Source organism: Microcaecilia unicolor, chromosome 3, assembly GCF_901765095.1.
Source record: "Microcaecilia unicolor chromosome 3, aMicUni1.1, whole genome shotgun sequence".
NCBI classification, from domain to species: Eukaryota; Metazoa; Chordata; class Amphibia; order Gymnophiona; family Siphonopidae; genus Microcaecilia; species Microcaecilia unicolor.
In genome coordinates this window covers 231401522-231418885 of record NC_044033.1, presented here as the reverse complement: position 1 = coordinate 231418885, position 17364 = coordinate 231401522, and the positions used below count along the sequence as shown (strand labels likewise).

The window sequence follows — 17364 nt, the reverse complement described above, 5'->3', positions numbered from 1 at the left end:
TATTCATCTGGATTTCAAAGGAAGTAAGGTCTCTATATTTCCAGACATTGCACAATGGACACAACAGAGGCGGAAAAAATTCCTGGACATGAGACAGGAATCTCTTAATATGGGGGCGGTCTTCCAGTTACGATTTCCATGCAAATGCATGTTGATATTCAAGGAGAAAAAATATATATTCTTTCAACCTGACCAATTGCGGTCCTTCCTTGATATGAAGAGGAACCAGGCTCCACTCCAAACTTTGAGTCCCGAAAAAACTTAGAAATCTAGAAACTAATGCTTGTTTTCCTTAAATTATTTTGGCCATGCCAACTTCCTTTGGTCTTACAATCCATCTTGATCCTGCTACACTTTACTAGTGGACTATAAAATCCATTTTCAATATAAGATTGTTGTATAGATTATTTCTTTTTGATTGTGTTGTTTGAATTGGATGTATCTATTCAAAGAGGTTTACCTTTGTTTAATTTGAAATTAATAAAGAAATTTAAACATAAAACAAATCGGAGAAAAATTTCTTCACCCAACGCATAATTAAACTCTGGAATTCGTTGCCGGAGAACGTGGTGAAGGCAGTTAGCTTGGCAGAGTTTAAAAAGGGGTTAGACGGTTTCCTAAAGGACAAGTCCATAAACCACTACTAAATGGACTTGGGAAAAATCCACAATTCCAGGAATAACATGTATAGAATGTTTGTACGTTTGGGAAGTTTGCCAGGTGCCCTTGGCCTGGATTGGCCGCTGTCGTGGATAGGATGCTGGGCTCGATGAACCCTTGGTCTTTTCCCAGTGTGGCATTACTTATGTACTTATGGTTCCTGGCACTAAAACGCCATCTAACTTTGAGCACCATTTATAGAATAGCGCTAAGCACTATTTCTTTCAGCACCGATTTTTTAGGAGACATTTATTGAATTTAGTCCTATATGTGAGTTCTTGAGTCCATTCTTCAGCTATTGCCTGAAGTCCAATAAGAAATGGAAAGAATCCAAGAGCAGAATGCAACTATATCATGGGACATTCTCTTCCTATGTCACTTATATAAGTAGAACAACTTTCAACACACATAAATAAGCTATTATCAAATAGTAGAAACATATGCACTATTATCACATACTGCATACTTTTGTGCAATATGAGGGCAATTCTATTAAGGGGTGCCTATTTTTAGGCACCAATCAGCCATATTCAGCGCTATTTAACTGGCCAGGAACGGCTTCTGGCTGGTTAAATAACACTTAACCGGCTAAGCGTTAATATTTAGCTCAGGATAGCCAGTTATCTCTGCTGAATATTACCACTTAGCACATACTGCCGGATTCTATATATCACGCCTAGCGTTCCATGCCTAAATCTAAGCCTATTCTATAACAATGCGCATAACTTAATTGGCTTAACAAGCCAATCAGCATTGTTAACAGTACGTAACAAGCAATAAGTTTATTAAGGACTCGCTATCCTGCCTATCTCTTTGAATATTGGCTGGTTAGTCAATAGCTAGGTTTTCAGAATGTTTTGCAAGCTTAATTAATCAGTTTCACATCTTAACAACGCAGGCAACGAATTCCATAACAAAGGAACTGCAAAACCAAAACGTTTCCTATGTGTCAATTTTCAGCCCCACTTTAGCGGCTATATTTGGCTGCGTAAATATGTGGGATATCTTTGGCCGTTTAGAAGATACCCGGCTAAGTCTGAATATCAACATTGAATATCTGGGTTTTAGCAGTGGCTGCAGGACTTAGTCCCGCAATCTGAATATCAGCCCTGTGGTCTATAGTGTGTGTGCTCCACCCATGTGAACACCCACCTGCAAAGTATGTGCCATTGAATTTAATTACCTACTGATTATTGCCATTTATGCATTCACATACACACACAAATGCATATACTTGTCACCTAAAACTACATGGTTTCTTATAGAATTACCCCCTATGCATGCATTTCATAAAATGTACATGTATGAAACAGTTTGTACCAACGCCTCAGAGAAGGTGTAACATTGGGTAATAGCTTCCCAGTAAGCTAATTTACAAAGGCACATACATGTATATGTTGCATTTATTTAATGTATGCAACATATGCTACTATGTACCTTCCATGCCTAGGCACCCTGTTCTAAAATTACCCCCAATTGCTACAGTGCTCAGATGAATAAGAATGAACATGGTTGCTATCAGCTCAAGGAAAGCAGGGCAGAGTGCAGGGACAAGCCTCAGGTCTTACCACGATGAGGTGCCACATGCGAGCAGCTTCAGCCACAAGAGTAGAGACACTGCTGCAGCCCGGCAGCAGAATTATCTTGATAGGGTCATTGTACAGTAGCTCATACAAATACTTTGTAGCCTGCCCTGGGTCACACTGGAACAAAGGAGAAGAAAGAAAAAAATGTTAAAGATAACACATGTTAAAAAAAAAAAGGGAAGTAGTGACGGACGATGATCCTTCACAAATAAAACAGGATGCCAAGAGTGTTGTTCATTCAAAGTTTTAATTGTAAAAGCACCACATGTACTCCGGGAAGATCCAACATGGAACCGTGTTTCGACAGGATGAACCACCTGCTCTTTTGAATAATCTTCTAGCAAGAAGTTGAAGTGACCTAGTTAATAAAAGAAATCAGACTCAACTTTTCCTTCAGATTTCCAGACCACAGGTTCATAGCATTGAACAGCGTTTAACAGCAAGGCCTTCATTCTGGCACCATCTTCATGAAGCCTCAGAACCCCAAAGATTCGGGTCAGCCCTGGCGCTGGGACCATGAAACTCAGTTTTATTTGTGAAGGATCATTGTCCAACTCTATTTCCCATTTTTTCTTTGGCTTCCTGCGTAGGGTTCTTTTTCTAGCTGGACTTAAAAAATAAATAAAGCGTAATTTTTTCAGCCATAGCTAAGCATCTATCTACATTGCAAAATTTTGGCCACTTAGGGCCCTGTTTACAAAGGTGCGCTAGTGGGTTTAGCACACGCAAACTGTGTGGATGCCCATAATATTCCTATGGGTGTCTACATGGTTAGCGCATGCTACAAATGCTAGCGTGCCTTTGTAAACAGGGCCCTTAGCTTTTGAATTTCCACCCAGACCTAGGTGCCTAGATTTTCAGCTAAGAATTCACTTACACCTAGGTCACCATGGTTACAAACAGGCATCTATTGTCTTCCCCATCTGTGATATCTTTCCTCCCACTAAAGAGCCTCAGTGATATCCCCTGGCCTTCCAGTAGCATTTTAAAGCGAATGGGACTTGATATACTGTCTTTCTGTGGTTTTTGCAACTACATTCAAAGTGGTTTACATAGTATATACGGGTACGTAATTATACCTGGGGCAATGGAGGGTTAGGTGACTTATCCACAATCACAAGGTGCTAAAGTGGGAATTGAACCCAGTTCCCCAGGATCAAGGTCTACTACGCTAACCACTAGACTCCTCCTAAGCGGCCCTTTCATTAAGCAGCGGTAGCAGCCGGTAAAAGTGGCCTTAGTGCATGCTTACGCATCATTCTCACGTGCTAAGGCCATTTTTACCGCGTGGTTAAATTGACCGATTTTTTTTATTTCCAGCATTAATGGCCACATGCTAAACGTTTCCCATGAGCACATGGCCATTTACGTGTGACCACTTGTCGACACCTATTTAGTAGGCGGTAAGGGCTCACGTGCTAACCACACGCTAATTGGTTAGTGTGTGGCTAACCAAATAGCACAGAACTTGCCTACTCTCTGCCCCTGACCCACCCCAGCTCTAAAAATAAATTTTTTATTTTTTTTAGTGCATGGGTAGCATTCACACATGCAAAAATACAATGGGATGCATGAGAAAACCCTGTGGTTAACCCTTTTTTTGCTGCAGTAGGCTGCATCCTAAATTTGCTAAGTTAGTCTGAAGGAAGCTATCATCTTACATCTTTCCACTTACTGTTTATGATTTATATTTTACCTTATCCAAGACAGATTATAATAACACAATTCATAAGATCATACACAATCACATAAATAATACTATGAACAGTGAATTAAACTAAAATAACAAAACTAGAACAAATAAAAATAATAAAATCAAAAAGGTAAACAATATACTAATCCACTAACCAATAGCATAAACACTCACTAACACATCTGAGATTCTTGGCTTCTAACACCCAATATTGATCATGTCACTTGACATTCCACTCACTTTCAGCCAGGAGGTAGAAGGGATCACCCATCATTCAATTTATGGCTATTTACCAAGCACATTTAGAAAATTGTTCATCCTGTATGTAGGTTGAACACTATTCAACATTGTACCTGCTTTTACCCACATTTTCTTGGAGGAATTCTTGGGGCAGACTGGGGCTCAGGGATGCAACAACAAGCATAATTTTCATTTGGTCTGGTCTGGTCTGGAAGACAGGCCAGATATAGACAAGAACTAACCAATATAGATATAAGATCACACATCACAGAACAAATCAATGTGACATCTCCATGAGGGGGCACTTTTCAGACCAGACACTGCATGAACAATGTTATGATCAGGATACTATAAATGTAAAGCAATCCACATAAACATATGACCTTAGACAATATCATCAGGCACTTTGGAGCAGACAAGAAAGGACCTAAACAAAGGTCTGGTCTTCTTAACTCATTATAAGATGTAACATTCTACTGCCTGTAGCCTTCTGATCACCCTTAAGCCTTCCCCTCCTCCACTTCACCTTTTCATATCAGATGATCACTGATTTAGTTAGTATTGACATATTTGTACATTCTGTTCTGACCTGAGGAACAGGGTGTTAGCTACTAACAGTACTCAAGAATTATATTAAGATAGACCAATAAAAATTATCATCTTATATATCTTTTATTGTTGAACTAGTAAAAAAGCCCCGTTTCTGATGCAAATGAAACGGGGGCTAGCAAGGTTTTCTTCAGAGTGTGCATGTGGGAGTGTCCCTGCCCTCTGCCCTCTCTCCCTCCCCCTCCCCCCCCCTCCGAGTCCAGTCCTTCAGTGTTAAGTTTCCTGCTGTGCTGTGTTTGTGTTACAGAGAGAGTGAGGGCGTCTCTGTCCCCTCCCCCCTCTGAGTCCTTCACTGTTAGAGAGAGGGATTTCGTGCTGTGCTGTTTTCCTTCACTCATGGGGAACCGGATATCTCTGGCGCTTCACACTTCCGGCTGGAGGCTTCATAGAACGTTGGTCTTGCCTTTTATATATATAGATAATGATCTATATGCCATATCTAATACAAACATACCAGTACTCATGATCTACTTCTATATACACTGGAATAATTTTCAGGAGGGACTGAACTGTCATTCTGTGAGAGTAATTTTATAAAGAAGTGGAGGAGTAGCTTAGTGGTTAAAGCACTGAGCCGATAACCATGAAACCTGGTTCAAATCTCATTGCTGCTTCTTGTGATCTTGGTGTAAGTAACTTAAGCTTCCACTTAGCTTATGTGTAAATTTATATTGCAAGTCTTTCAGGGACAGGGCACAATACCTGAATGTAACTTAGCTTGAGCTACTACCAAGATCGTTAAATCCAAATAAGTGAGTGAAGAAAACAAGCAGCCCCTGTGAAGGGGCATTTTCGATATGACATCTAAGTCCAACTTGGATGTTTTGCTAAAAACGTCCAAAATTTAAGTGGGGAATATAGACATTTTCAAAACAGAAAATGTCTTTCTTTTTTAATGGCTAATTTCTAGATGTTTTTGTGCTCTGTGTGTTTCTTTTTTGGTCCATTTTTGAAAAAAAAAAAAAGTCCAAGTGAAAAACGCACAAAATCAAGCCATTGGGATATAGGAGGAACCAGCATTCTTAGTAGATTGGACACACAGACATCCCAGGAGAGCAATTGGGCCCCCTAGGGGGCACTGCAGTGGACTTCAAATAAATGCTCCCAGGTACTCATCTCACCATTGATCCTTTATCTTGTCTGCTGAGCCTCCCAAAACCCACTACACCCAACTGTACACCACTACAATAGCTTTTATGGGTGAAGGGGGCACCTATATGTGGGTACGGTGAGCTTTGGAGGGCTCATAGTTTCTACCACAAGTGTAACAGATAGGGGGAGATATGGGCCTGGGTCCACCTGTCTGCAGTGCACTGCACCCACCACTAGACTACTCCAGGGACCTGCATGCTGCTCTAATGGACCTGGGTATAACATCTGAGTCTGGCATAGAAGCTGGTAAGTAAGGCTTTTAATCAAATTTTGGGGGTGAGGGGTTAGTGACCACTGGGGGAGTAAGGGGAGGTCATCCCTGATTCCCTCCAGTGGTCTTCTGGTTATTTAGAGCACTTATTTGTGGCTTATTCGTTAATAAAACAGGACTAGACCAAAATGGCCAACTGATAGTCCTGGATGTTTTTGTTTTGTTCCATTATGGCAGAAAAACTCCCAAGTGTTAGGAATGCCCAGATCCCACCCTTACCACACCCCTTTGTGATTTGAATTTGCTTCTGATGGACTTGGCCAAATGCAGATTTATGCCACTTTTTGGACGTTTTTCTCTTTTTAAAATGAGTCCCATATGGGGGCATAATCGAATGGGGTGCCCATTTCTAAGGGCGCCCATCTCTGAGAACAGCGGCGCGAAGGGGTGGGGCAACCCATATAATCGAACCAAGATGGGTGTCCATCTTTCGTTTTGATAATACGGTCGGGGACACCCAAATCTCAACATTTAGGTCAACCTTAGAGATGGTCAACCTAAATGCTGAGATCGCAGACCTTACAGATGGGCGATCTCGGTTTTCGCTGATAATGGAAACTGAGAACGCCCATCTCAAAAATGACCAAAACCAAGCCATTTGGTCGTGGGAGGAGCCAGCATTCGTAGTGCACTGGTCCCCCCTGATATGCCAGGACACCAACCGGGCACCCTAGGGGGCACAGCAGTGGACTTCACAAATTGCTCCCAGGTCCATAGCTCTCTTGCCTTGTGTACTGAGCCCCCCCAACCCCCCCCCCCCCCAAAACCCACTCTTCACAACTGTACACCACTGCCATAGCCCTTATGGGTGAAGGGGGGCACCTACATATGGGTACAGTGGGTTTGTGGTGGGTTTTGGAGGGCTTACATTTACCACCACAAGTGTAACAAGTAGGGGGGGGTGGGCTTGGGTCCGCCTGCCTGAAGTGCACTGCACCCACTAAAACTGCTCCAGGGACCTACCTGCATACTGCTGTCATGGAGCTGGGTATGACATTTGAGGCTGGCAAACTTAAAAAAAAATGTTTTTAAAGTTTGATTTTTTGTGTGGGATGGGGTTAGTAACCACTGGGGGAGTAAGGGGAGGTGATCCCCGATTCCCTCCGGTGGTCATCTGGTCAGTTTGGGCACCTTTTCGAGGGTTGGTCGTGAAAAAAAAGGGAGCAAGTAAAGTCGGTGAAATGCTCATTAGGGACGCCTTTCTTTTTTCCATTATCGGCAGAGGACACATATCTCTTAACCACGCCCCCGTCCCGCCTTCGGTACACTGCCGACACGCCCCGTGAACTTGTTCGTCCACGCGACCAAAAGCAGTTGAGGGCGCCCAAATCGGCTCTTCGATTTTTGCCGATTTGGGCACCCCCTGAGAGAAGGACACCCCATTCCTGATTGTGTTGAAAGATGGGTGTTCTTCTCTTTCGAAAATAAGCTAGATAGGGTAATTTTTATAAACACACAGTGGCTGTGTCTTTATAAAATTCCAGAACAAATCTTGCAGAAGTTCCAGCTAGGAGATGTGAATGTGCACACTTAAACTACACCTATAGTCATGTTTTATTACCAATGCATGCAATTTGTGACTTTGGCAGCACTCCACTAAACTATGCTTCTAAGTATATGTACAACCAGGTTGCATAAAAGTATGTCTTCTTATCATCATGCCTTCCTTTACTTGGGGGATAATTTTATGTGGCCTTTTACATGTTAAAAAGCTTAGATTTTGGCCTGCACAAACTCAGATGATATTTAATCACAGAGGTGAAAAATTCTAATGTGCACGGTGGTGACACCGACAAAATACATGTCTTTTTTTAAAATCTGAGAATCTGAGTTTTTTTTTTTTAAATCTGAGAATCTGATGAACAGAAAATTTTTGATATGTGGAGCGGCATTTTAGAAAGGGCATCCAACTCAGAACATGGATGTCCATGTCAGTACATCACTAATGGACATTCATCTCGCATTTATTCAGAGATGGGTTTGTTACTTTTTAAAAGTACCTAAGTAAAAAGTAAAAGTACTGGCTTCAAAAGTAGTGAAGTAAAAGTAGAAAGTCTTATCCAAAATAATTAAAAAAAAAAAACTCAAGTAAAAGTAATAAAAGTACAGCTCTTAAAACTACAAAGTAAAAAGTATTCTTAACAAGTTGGGCCACTGAATCTTGTAAGTTTACAAGCAAATTTCAAGGGGGGTGACACAAGGTCCTTCCTAGAAAAAAAACCCACCCCAAGCGTTGCAGTGGGCAGAAGAGCATTAATACACCTATTGGAAAACAAAACAAGCTGGATTAGTACAGATCAGTCCTACACAGACACTTGATGCTAACAGAATACCCGGATTTTTTCCACACATGAACAGAGGTAGCCCCTCATAAAATATAGAATAAGTAACCACAAATTTAAAATAGAAATATGTAGTCAAAAATTAAACAGAACCCCCCAGAAGCCATACAGTGCAAAAACAAAGAAACAGAAACAGTTACACGTCCCTTTGTACCATCAAACATATAAAAGGCGAGTGTCATACTCACTTGCAAATGCGCAGTAGAGACTTCCCTCTCTGCCCCGCCCCTGCATCAATACGTGATGAGGGGGGCGGGACAGAGCGGGAAGTCTCTACTGCGCATGCCGCAGACGTACTTGCAACCGCTCCACCCTCCCCCTCCCCTCCCCCCGAGGTCACTGCTACCGCTCCCCCCACCCGGAGTCGCCACCACCGCCGCCCCTCCACCCGGCCCGAGCACTGTCTTTCTTATTGAACTTACATCGCACCACGCAGACGCAGCAGGCACATCAGCAAAGCTGCCGTTGGGACGGGCTTCCTTCTCTGCCTGTGTCCCGCCCTCGCCGCATTACGTCACACGAGGGCGGGACACAGGCAGAGAAGGAAGCCCGTTCCGATGGCAGCTTTGCTGATGTGCCTGCTGCGTCTGCGTGGTGCGATGTAAGTTCAATAACAGACAGTGCTCGGGCTGGGGGGGGGGGCGGAGCAGCAGCGACCTCGGGGGGGGGGGCCTCAGAACCCCCCCCCATTCCAAAACTAGCCCGTTTACACGGGCTCAATGGCTAGTGCAAAATATAAAAAGAGCAGATGTAAATTTCTAAAACTTAGGGCCTTGATTACTAAGCCGCGCTGTAGGCGTGCTAGCATTTTTAGCGTGCACTAAAAATTAGCGTACACTAACACTAGAGACACCCATATATTCCTATGGTTGTCTCTAGCATTAGCGAATGCTAATTTTTAGCATGCACTAAAAATGCTAGCGCACCTTAGTAAACAGGGCCGTTACATATTCCAATTGCTAAATTAAAAATTAAAACCAAAAAACCACACAACGGCCTTCAAAACTGGGACAATAAAGAAAATTTATTCAGAATGTGACCCAACACAGGCCGTGTTTCAGCATAAATACGCCTGCATCAGGGGTCAGAAACATTCTAAGTTTCTTATTGTTTCTGCCACAGTAATTGGAAAAACTAAACAATATAACTGGTCTTTCTATAAATGAAGAGGGTATCAATGTAATCTTGATGCTTAGTAAATCCGAAAGAAAATCTTGATGCCTAGTAAATCCTTGCTTTTCAACTCGCACCCCAAACAGTGTAGGTTCTATCCATTGAAATCCATGCTGCAGGTACCATAATGCATCAGCATAGGTTGGTCAGAAAGCTAGAAATGACCTAAAAATTCCCTGTTGGAACTGGTAACTTGGCAGCTCTGAGAATCTCAGTATAAACCCATGAACCTCCAGTTTTGTAACACATACCACAGTCCCCAACAATGGATCTAGGACCATACAACTCATCATATAAAAATAGTATTCAAACCGTGGTATCATCTCAGAAACAGCTGCACAGTCTTCTACTGTCATACATTTTATGAAAACAGAAAAACCTTGCAAAAAGACACTTAGAATCTAAATCTAAACTTATCAAGCCAGAGCAGCTGTAATTCCCAGGAGTCAAACTGCAACAATACTACTTATGAAAAGAATGTACTGTAAATATTATACTGGGCCGTTAATTACCAATACACCTGCTGTTAGTAAACTAGAACAAGTAGGACTGCTATTAATCCCTAGATGAAAGCTATACATTAGCATAACATGTCACACATGCAGAACACAGCCAGACCCTCATCTAATACTTAGTAAGGAACCACAAAATAGACATGGCAAGGTGTAGACAAAAAGCAAATGGAAACATCAAGAAAGCTTGATTCTATAAGCAGTGCAATGCTTGAAAAAGAGAAACAATTTCCTCCTGAGTTATAAACAATGCAACAGAAAGGATGCCATTTCCCACAGAAACCCCCATGGCCCCTCCCCTCACAATGGGTGCAAAACAGAAATAGAACATTCCCTATAGAGCTCACCAAACCCTCCAAAAAAGAAAAGAAATTCTGATTTTAGAGTAATCTCAGTAACCCCTCTCTAGTACTAGGCATATTGTGAAGAATCTGTACTACAAACCATACAAAAATCACTCAGGACCTATGAAGCCAATTTACAATACCATAACAGCACTGATTCTGGGGCAAGTCACTTAACCCTCCATTGCCCATGTAAGCCGCATTGAGCCTGCCACGAGTGGGAAAGTGCGTGGTACAAATGTAACAACAACAACAACAAAAAAGTAACAAAATAAGAACCCTACCTAAGAAAAGGCAGCACCATGAATATCGCCTTGGCACCTAGAACATCAATACATCTATTGGGAAGCTGAACAAGCTGGATTGCTACAGATCCTTAAATAGAAACTCCATGCTAACAGCACACCTGGCCTTGGTTACACACGTTAGATAGCAACAGATCCTTGCCACAAACTTAAGATACAAATATGTAGACAAAAATTAAACTGAAACCCCAAGAAGCCACATTGTATGCAGTACAACACCAGAGAAACCAAAACAGCACTCTGCAAAATATAACAAAAGCAGATGTATATTTCTACTGCAAAACTGACAGTTTCTATTTATTAAATTGAGAGTAAATTCTTTATTTTATCTTTGTTGTCTGGCCATTTTATTCATGTTTCCAGATTCTGCTTTCCTCTGTCTTTTCTTAATTCTCTTTCCAGAGTCTGCAGTCCATCTGGGGGAATGTGAGGCAGCTAAACACAGGGTTATAGAATATCATTTACATCAGCCGTTCACACTTATGGCTGGATTCAGTAAATGGCGCTCAAAATTTGATGCCATAACAAATCAGTGCTGAATAGTACCTTTTACAGAATAGCACACAGTACTAGGATCCACACTCAACTTTGTGTGTGAGGATTTACACCAACTGAAGCCAGGTATAAATCCCACTGTGCAAGTTGGGAGCGGATCCGCACTATTCTATAACACTGCTTGCCCATGTCCCTCACATCAATACGCCTCCTTTGCAGATTTGAGCAGAAACACTTAGGCGCTATTCTATAAATGGGTATATCCTTTAGAACTAGCAGCTAACATTAGGCACCATATATAAAATTCCCTCGTTAGTGCACATCATCCTGGCACTTACATTTCGGTGACTTTTTGAGAATTTACTTCAATGGGTTTGAAGTATAAATTTGGGACATTTTAAGTGTTAAAATGGTTTCACAAATGAAAGAAGCAAAATAAAATATTTAGGTTTCTCTGGTGCTACTGAAAGAATAAAGATTAGTGGATCCCAAACCTGGTCCTGGAGGCACCCCCCCCAGCCAGTCAGGACACCCACAATGAATATTCATGAAAGAGATTTGCATCCACTGCATCCACTATGTGCAATTCTGTAAAGTAGTGTGTAAGTGTTAAAGTGCATAACTACCGGGGGAGGGGGCATATGCATTCATGGGTGACGTGGCAAGTCATGGAACTATTTATGCATGAAACCTATAGAAAACTATAATGTATGCATACTCCTTGCTGCACTTAGGCAATTTGACAGCATTCCATAAGATTTTGTGACCCCGACGCAGGCAACCTTCCCGAAATATGGTTCCGTATTGGATCTGTTCTATTGTGCTGCTTTATCAGTAAGCCTCTTGTTTTGAACTGTGAGACTTCCTTTTGACTTCTTGTGGAATTCCATTGTCCTACACTACCCCTCTTCTTTTTGGATCTTCATCTACATAAAGTATTTCTTCTGGTTCTGACTGTTGGGTGTCTTTGAAGAATATCATCAAAAACTGTGAGGCTAAATCATCACATTAAAAAGACTACAATAAAAGCAAAAACAGATCGGGGTGCTTTGAAATAAAGAGCAGATAGACTTGAAAGATTTGAAAACGATCACTATCAACTGCTGAGCAAGCTGTTAATAGAAACAAAAGACACTGTTGAAGGCTATAAAACAAAATGGGAGCGTTAGAATATGCGGTATAGCACTAAATGAAAAAGTAAATAAAGGAATCTCTGAAACTTGGTAGAAGGTGGATAACCAATAGGATGCTGTCATACCAGGGTGCAAATTATATCATAGTGATAGGGTGAATCAGATTGGTGGAGGGGTGCATTATCCCCCCTAACTCTATGGAGGAGTGGCCTAGAGGTTAGGGTGGTGGACTTTGGTCTTGGAGAACTGAAGACCTGAGTTCAATTCCCACTTCAGGCACAGGCAGCTCCTTGTGACTCTGGGCAAGTCACTTAACCCTCCATTGCCCATGTAAGCGGCATTGAGCCTGCCATGAGTGGGAAAGTGCGGGGTACAAATGTAACAAAAAAAAAAGTTGTGAAAAATTGTGTGCAAACCTTTGGATGCATGTGCAATTTATATGCACAATTTAATTGAATAATGAGCTAATTAGTGCCAAGACTTGCTTTTTAACAAGCAGTTATTGGCACTAATTAGATTTCATTGTTATTTACTGCGTAAATTTGGGTGCGGGATCTGTGCCTAAAATTTATGCACAATCTGAAAAAGGGGGTGCAGAAATGGGAGGGCCATGGGTGTAATGGGGCATTCCTTCAGTTGGTGCAAATGGTCATGTGTATTTTTTTTAATTTTTCTTACATTTGTACCCAGGTGCTTTCCCACTCATAGCAGGTTCAATGCAGCTTACATATTATATACAGGTACTTATTTGTACCTGGGGCAATGGAGAGTTAAGTGACTTGCCCAGAGTCATAAGAAGCTACCTGTGCCTGCAGTGGGAATTGAACCCAGTTCCCCAGGACCAAAGTCCACCACTCTAACCACTAGGCCACTCCTTCACTCAGTTACAGTTAGGCGTGAATCCCGGGCGTAAGCACTAGTCTATAAACTGCTCCTAATTTGAAGTGAAGCTTATAGAATGGTGCTTTTTTTCAGCACCATTTTTTGGCACCCTATATAGAATCTAGTCCTATATGTTAATGAGGACCTTGAGTCATATAGAAGTAAAGTTCTGCAGAAAACAAAATACACCTTAGAATCCTTATGGGTAGAAATCTCGTGCACATGAGGGAGAAGAACGGTGATAGCGGTATACTACCATCCACCTGGTCAGAATGAACAGGAAGATATTGAAATGTTAGCAGAAATTCGGGAAGCTAACAAACCAGGTAACACTCATAATGGGTGAGTTCAAGTACCCCAATATTAACTGGATCAGGGCATGTGAGGGAGGTAAAGTTCTTAGATTAAATAAATGACTGCTTCATTGAGCACCTGATTCAGGAGCTCTTAAGAAGGGCACAATTCTTGATCTAGTTCTTAGTGGAACACAAGATTTGGTACAAGAGTTAATGGTGTTGGGACCACTTAGCAACAGTGATCATATTAAAAAAAATTGAAATATGATAGAGCAACCCCACTACTCATAATGCTACATTGGCTCCCGATCAAGATTATTTTTCAAAACCAGCACAATCATCTTCAAAATACTGTCTGGCATGTCACTGGACTATATGCTAGATAAGATCAAACTATCACCAAGAAATGCAAACCCAGGAACCAGAGGTTACCTACTAATTCACCTGCCCAACTGCAAAAACATACTATACAAGTCCACCTACATGGTGGGATTTAGCTACCTGGGCTCAAAATGGTGGAACTCAATTCCCATAGTCATAAGAAGCATCACGAACTGCCTCCAGTTCAGAAAAGACCTAAAGACCTACTTCTTCAGGAAATTATATGAGTAAAATATGTATTACTCATTCAGGAACAACAATACACAACACAACCTCTAACTGTAACAAATCTTTTCATTTAAGAAATGAACTAAGATATATCTTCTGAAGAAACCCAATGACTATTCCATAATCACTAACAGTTTCTTGCCAACCACTGTAAACAAGCATCATACAACCTGTAAATGTAATTGAATCAATGTAATCTCTAACAACTGTTAATGAAGCCTCACTGAACCAAAATACTTCGGGATTCGTGGAAGTGTACCTCAGTTGGATCAACAGATTCTAACTGAAAGAACTTACCAGGTGATGGCAAACTCGAACACATCACTACCATGGAAACCAGAATGTGGAGTTCCCCAGGGATCATCGTTATCACCAACCCTTCCCAAGGGAAATATTCCGTAAACTGGTACAATCATTGGTCCTAGTCACCTAGATTATTACAATGCAATCTAAGCGGGATGCAAAGAACAAACCCTGAAGAAACTCCAAACTGCCCAAAACACCACAGCGAGACTCATATTTGGAAGAACAAAATACGATAGTGCTAAGCCCTTATGTAAAAAACTACATTGGCTCCCAATCAAAGAGCGAATTGCATTCAAGGTCTGCACCCTAGTTCACAAAATCATTATGGCGAGGCCCCGCTTACATGGCAGACATTATAGACCTCCCAACCAGGAACTCAAAAAGATCAGCACACTCTTACCTAAAACTCCACTTCCCAAGTTGCAAAGGTCTAAATATAAAACAACCTATGCATGCAACTTCTCCTATATAAGCACGCAACTATGGATGCACTTCAAAACATCACGAAAAGAATTGCACGACTTATCAAACTTCCGGAAACATTAAAACCCACCTGTTCAAAAGACATACCCGGAAGAATTCAACCTAAAATCCTGAACTCTGCAAAACAACTGAAACTCTTACCAGAACTGAACATGTTATGGTATAAGCCAATTGTCAGAATTAAATATGTAGCAGAGTTATTGATTTTATCAATATAAAAATGCAGCTTTTAAAAGATGTATTGAAACTGCACTTCAATACCTTCTTTCCCCTTTTCCTTGGGAATTTCTGGTAGCAGGGCTAGTCAATTACAAACACTTAACAGAGACAAAGCTGGCTGGAGGGTCACCAAGGACATCTCTAGAGAACAAAAAACTGAAGCAGAAAGAGACTCCTATGACTCAAATGACAAAAGAAACTCCACCTATCACAGCAGACTGAAACCCTCAAGCTATAGAAAAGCCATTTGCCAGCAGATATCCAGGAAACATGTGACCATGCTCCCCTGCAAACTACAATACCAAGATCCCCTGCAAACTACAACTCAGGGAACATTATAAAAGCCTGGAAACAGCCCAGCTGTCTCTCTTGGGACCTGCCTCCTCTTGGGACCTGCTGCTCTCTTTGGGGTCTGCTGATGCCTTGCCTCTGCCTCATGGCTCATCAGTCTTCAATGGACCACAGCATGCTCTGTAACAAAAAGACTGTTCTGTGAGTTATAACTTTTGATCTAGACCTGCTACTTTACTTTACTTAAGCACAGATTATCTGTAAAGATCTGTAAGACCTACCTCTCGTTTGGTTCGCAATATTATTTACATGATTTGTATATTAAATCAACCTTTTTGAAGCTAAAAATACGGTCTCTTTGTGTTCTGAGTTCCTTGCGTTCCTGCCTGTGGCCTCCGCTCTCAAGGCGGGTCCCTCCTTTCAGTGCCCTTCTTCACTGCCGCCGGCTCCGGGCTCTGCCCTTTCTGCCTCGCCTCACCCCACGCGTGGAACGGACTCCCCGGGCCCATGCGCCGGGCCCCCTCCCTGCCCATCTTCAGATCCCTGCTTAAAGCCCACCTCTTCAGTGTCGCCTTCAGCACCTAACCTCTACACCTCTACCCAGGAAATCTTGACTGCCCCAACTTGACATTTCGTTCTTTAGATTGTAAGCTCCTTTGAGCAGGGACCGTCCTTCTTTGTGTATTTTGTACAGCGCTGCGTAACCCTAGTAGCGCTCTAGAAATGTTAAGTAGTAGTAGTAGTAGTAGTATATGGTATCTTTTAAAGTTATACTGATAGTGCATGGACACCTTTAAACTTAGTGCCATGCTCTGAGTACATGCTTTCAAATCTTGCAGTACAGAATACTGCATTTCAACAGAGATATATATACTTAATTTATTTAATTTATTGCAATATTGCAATTATCACCTTTGGTGATTGGTGGAGAAATTAATATCCTAAAACTTATAAATACAGCGCCTGCTCTTAAATTATAAACAGTAGCGAGTGCTCTAGAGCTCTTTCCCCCAAAATAAATCATTTCTTGTAACAAACATAATCTCTCTCTCTCTCCATGATCACTTAAAAAAACTCTGTCATTTATGAACATTAACAATAGACCACTTTGTATTTCTCCTGCTGAAATTGGCGATCGCCATCACGGTATTATGTAAGCCACATTGAGCCTGCAAATAGGTGGAAATAAATAAATAAATAAATAAAACTTGATTTTGGATAACTGTGGGAAGTCTGAATAAATAAATAAAATAACATGATCAAATTTGATTTAATAACTGGAGAGAGTACATACAAGAAAGCTACTAAATTAGCATTTAACATTCAAAAAGGAGACAATGATCAAATGATAAAAATGACCCCCCCCCCCCCCTAAAGCAGCAGCTACAGAAGTTAAACATTTACATCAGAACATGGACATTGTTGAAAAATACTATCCTGGAAGCCCAAAGCAGATGTTTCCTATGTGTTCAAAAAGGCAGAAGGAAGGCTAAATGATAGTCTGCATAGTTAAAAAGTGAGATGAAAGAAGCCATTATTGCTAAAAGAACCTCCTTCAGAAAATGGAGAAAGGATCTAAATGAAGATAATAGGAAACAGCATAAAGAATGACAAGTTAGATGCAAAGCACTGATAAGGAAAGCAAAGATAATTTGAAAACAAACTTACTTGCCTTAGAGGCAAAAAACATACAATAAAAACTTTTTAAGGTACATTCAGGGCATGAAGCTGGTAAGAGAACCAGTTGGATTAAAATGTAATAA

At 41.3% G+C, this 17364-nt stretch overlaps 1 protein-coding gene across 1 annotated transcript in view; it reads right to left on the bottom strand.

Moving 5' to 3' along the window:
* The window catches only part of GABBR1 (gamma-aminobutyric acid type B receptor subunit 1), a 193164-nt gene that overhangs the window by 150096 nt on the left and 25704 nt on the right, over window positions 1-17364 (bottom strand). Inside the window, exon 2 of the mRNA XM_030197552.1 lies at window positions 2229-2363. Within this exon, the coding sequence (XP_030053412.1) occupies window positions 2229-2363 (135 nt within the window). The remainder of the gene's footprint in view (window positions 1-2228; window positions 2364-17364) is intronic.